Source organism: Vigna radiata, chromosome 5 (assembly GCF_000741045.1).
Source record: "Vigna radiata var. radiata cultivar VC1973A chromosome 5, Vradiata_ver6, whole genome shotgun sequence".
Classification (NCBI taxonomy): Eukaryota; Viridiplantae; Streptophyta; class Magnoliopsida; order Fabales; family Fabaceae; genus Vigna; species Vigna radiata.
The window spans coordinates 30,752,710-30,756,450 of NC_028355.1; the positions used below are offsets into that span (position 1 = coordinate 30,752,710).

The 3,741-nt window shown below is 29.1% G+C and overlaps 1 protein-coding gene across 1 annotated transcript; it reads right to left on the reverse strand.

The window, feature by feature from the left end:
• Positions 1-1,450: 1,450 nt before the first annotated feature.
• LOC106761533 (glucan endo-1,3-beta-D-glucosidase) lies at positions 1,451-2,761 on the reverse strand. Its single transcript, XM_014645090.2, has 4 exons — positions 2,636-2,761; positions 2,388-2,416; positions 2,044-2,278; positions 1,451-1,615 (listed from the first exon to the last, which is right to left on the reverse strand). Exons 1-4 carry the CDS (start codon positions 2,685-2,687, stop codon positions 1,590-1,592), a joined length of 342 nt encoding a protein of 113 aa, XP_014500576.1. The 5' UTR covers positions 2,688-2,761; the 3' UTR covers positions 1,451-1,589.
• Between the last annotated feature and the right edge of the window lie 980 nt (positions 2,762-3,741).

The window sequence follows — 3,741 nt, forward strand, 5'->3', positions numbered from 1 at the left end:
ACACAATTGAAAATTCACAAAATTATTAAAAACTTAAATTATAATATATATATATATATATATATATATATATATATATATATATATATATATATATATATATATATATATATATATATATATATATAGAGTTGTATTTTGTACTTTTTTTTCCTCGTAGAAATAAATACTATCTAAAAGTACATAAAACCACAATACCCACAAAAATATTATGGGTTACGATCATCGAATACGTTTTTAGTAAAAAAAAAAGAAAGTCTTCTTTCAAATTAAGAATTCTGAAAAAAAAAACTTGACTTAGAAAAATTTTGTATACGCATAAAAATCTATTTTGAGCTGATATTGCTCCACTTTAATATGATGTGTTGAGAACTGTGATATTTTAATGCTTTCATTTCATTCTTTTAAAAGAAAATGAAAGGAAAGGAGATTATTACGTGAATATGAAATTGACTTCTAAAAGTTAAATCATACCAAAATAGTTGGCCTAGGTTCATTCTCAAACCTACCATTTGGTATAGCTCATTGATTAATTAAATTCATCCCTACAAGGATGCTGCATATATTAATCACTTCAACATAATCAACAACGGCTAAAGGAAAAATCTAATGATGGCCAAAACTTTATATGGAACTATCATGAAAATTTTTATGGACTGGAACTTGCTAAGTCATCAATATTTTCTCTTCCCTTTATATAATTTGTTTACACAAATAGGTTTTATTGTTTTATGTTTACATCCTACATTAAAAAGATGATAATAGAAGAAAACGGTGAGTAGTTATATAATACTAGCTAGCATTTACTTCATTGGTTGGGAAGGTTCAATAAAGATAAAATATTATCCGTTTTGATTAAGTTCTCACAGATTTATTCTACAGCTGTTACTCTGTTACTGTTGTATTGTATACATTGCATTGCATATTCATCATGAATAGATTATTAAAACATTTTAACAAACACCTTGTGTGCATTTAGTGTTTTATATTTTTGCAGTTCACAATTGCCCTGCACCCACATACACGTAGCTAACATTTGTTCATAACATCAGTTATATGATTTTGGTATCATATATAATTTTGAGTTTCTCATGTTATAACCTAGTTCTTAATCTATTTTGTGCTTGGTTCAAGTGATTAAAACATGTCTACAGCTGTTGCTGTTGTATTGTATACATTGCATTGCATATTCATCATGAATAGATTATTAGAACATTTTAACAAACACCTTGTGTGCATTTAGTGTTTTATATTTTTGCACTGTTTTCTTCATTCCAAAGTTTATGTTATCATGTTTTATGCATATAACTTTTAGGCTAATATTAATCATATTAATTTAATATTTTTTTAAAATTTCTTATCAAATAAGATATTTTATTATGAGATATTTTAAATTTAATATAAAAGTGAATTATCTAAACAATCTATTAGAGGTTGTTGATAACTCTACTATATGAAAGGTCAAATTTTGATTACGTGTTATGCGGCATACATTTATATTATGGGTTGACAATGGCAACCTAATACAATTACAAAGTACAAACCAATTTTGCCTACATTGGTGCAGATAGTACTTCACTAGTTGCCTTCTATGCGTAAATGCAGTTTCCATAACCTGAAATTTAACATCACAAAAAATGGGTAATGTTTAGCAACAGAGAACATTGAAGTTTATATATTCTAGTCCTATAATAATCCAATAACTTCAAAAGATTACTCAGATCAAATTTTAACAGAATTGAGATCAGTATAATGTAAAGTTTTTCTGCATAAATTATTGATTTCAATTTTTAATTTTTGTTGAAAAACAGAACAAACAACATTTTCTAGTAACAAGTCAATACTAGTTCATAAATGCAGTTAGGAGCTCAACACAGGAAATTCAGTAATCTGAGAAAATGTAGATGTAGCTTTCCCTATTCTAAATAAAGTTAAAGTTTTATCTTGTAAATCTGATTGATGCAATCTTGATGACATATTATTGAGATAAATTTTTAATTGTGATTTAATATGGAAATTTTGTTCTGTTTTGGTGTAACATACTTGGATCAGTGAAAGAGACGAGGGCAGAGGCCCTGAAATCACAATTCCAGTGGTTTCTTCCCTTAGATTGGTAATAGAGATTCATGGCTATGGAAGCATGGTTCATGAGATTGTCAGGGTAAAAGCAGGGGCAGCCTTTCTGCAGAATCCTGCAATCAACTTGAGAACAGGCAAAATTGAGGTTGGACAAAAGGGTAGCCTGATCTGATGAAGGCTTTGCCACACACCAGGTTTTCTGTGATTCCAAAACAATCGGTTAATTCCAGCAACAATATTATATATACAATTACAGTTTACAACCCTTTTTCAAATGCATTTGAAAGAACAGGTTCTAGCCAACTAACCTGCTCATTACCCATGATCAGATTCCCTCCTACACAAAACAGAGGAGAGAAAAAAAAAAGGAAAAGAAGTGATTATAGGTTTTATTCTGTATGCATTTGAATAATGGAAGCTCAACTAATATCACCAATACAAACACAAGAAGATACCAAAAGAAGGAAGCAACAGAAAAAATGAGAGCAATGTAAATGAGTTGTGAATGGTATGGTAGAGTGGAGCAAAGCAAAAGTTAATGGCATCTGACACATACCTGGTGAGAGAGACAGGAACAGAAGGAAAAGGATGAGAGGCACATTTCCCATGGTTGTTACTTGTACAAGTACTCTGAACTGAGCAGAATGAGCAAGATAGAGAGAGTGTGAAGTGTTTTTAAAAGGGTGAAAAACTAAGGTGAGATCATAATAACGGCTAGATTAGCATCAATACAAGTTAGAAAGACGTTGTGGGAGAGTGTTATCATTGACAGTGAAAAGAGTAGTTGCACGTGATGTGATGTGAGTCTCTGCTTGGTCACTGTTGGCTTCGTTGGCTTCTAGATGTGTTAATTTGGGGATGATTGGAGGTGATTGGAAGAGAGTGATTGAGTGGATTTGAGAGTAATTTTTGTTGTGGTTTATTTGAATGAATTTAAAGATAAACGAAAGTGAATTTTGAAATAAAGTTTGTGAGAATTGGTGTTGGATTTAGTTTATATGACAAATTAAAAAAATTCACTTTTAAAATTTATTCTTGTTTATTTCCAAATTCATTCAAATAAACAAAAAAAAAATATTATTTTCAAATCCACTCAATCACTTCTCCAATCACCTCCGATCACCCCAAGTGAACACATCCCTAGTTTTCTCATGGATATATAATTATAATAAAGATGGTAATATTTTGATAATATTTTTTGATAACGGGATACATAACATTATTTTATTGATTTATTTAAATTTAAATTTAAAAAAATATTTAAAATATACCCATCACAATATATTATGTGTTGTGAAAAAAATTGTCAAAAGAATATTGTTAGAAACACTTTTTTTTCTTATAATAAATAATAATAACATTACTCATTATTGCAGAAAGAACCGTTGTGTGGAAAACAATGAGCCCACTTTTTTTAGTCATTTATGGATTGTGGGGTCACTTTCTGCTCCAACTTCTCAATCCTTCTGACGCTATTATTTATCTTTTTTGTTCATTTTCTTATGTAAAATATTCCTCATAATACAAAATTCATTATCACTGAATAAATAGATTTGTAAGTTGTATAATATAATAAAATGGAAAAATGAAAAGATAAATATTTGTACTGAAAATATTTGTGTTATTTGTATCATTACACTGGTCTGGTGTCATCTCGAGTAA

Excerpts from the sequence above, each read along its gene's own strand:
- LOC106761533 (XM_014645090.2), bottom strand. The coding sequence starts at position 2,687 with ATGGGAAATGTGCCTCTCATCCTTTTCCTTCTGTTCCTGTCTCTCTCA. Across the intron at positions 2,417-2,635 it reads GTTCCTGTCTCTCTCACCAG|GAGGGAATCTGATCATGGGT; the intron begins GTATGTGTCAGA and ends TGTTTTGTGTAG. Across the intron at positions 1,616-2,043 it reads CGTCTCTTTCACTGATCCAA|GTTATGGAAACTGCATTTAC; the intron begins GTATGTTACACC and ends GTTAAATTTCAG.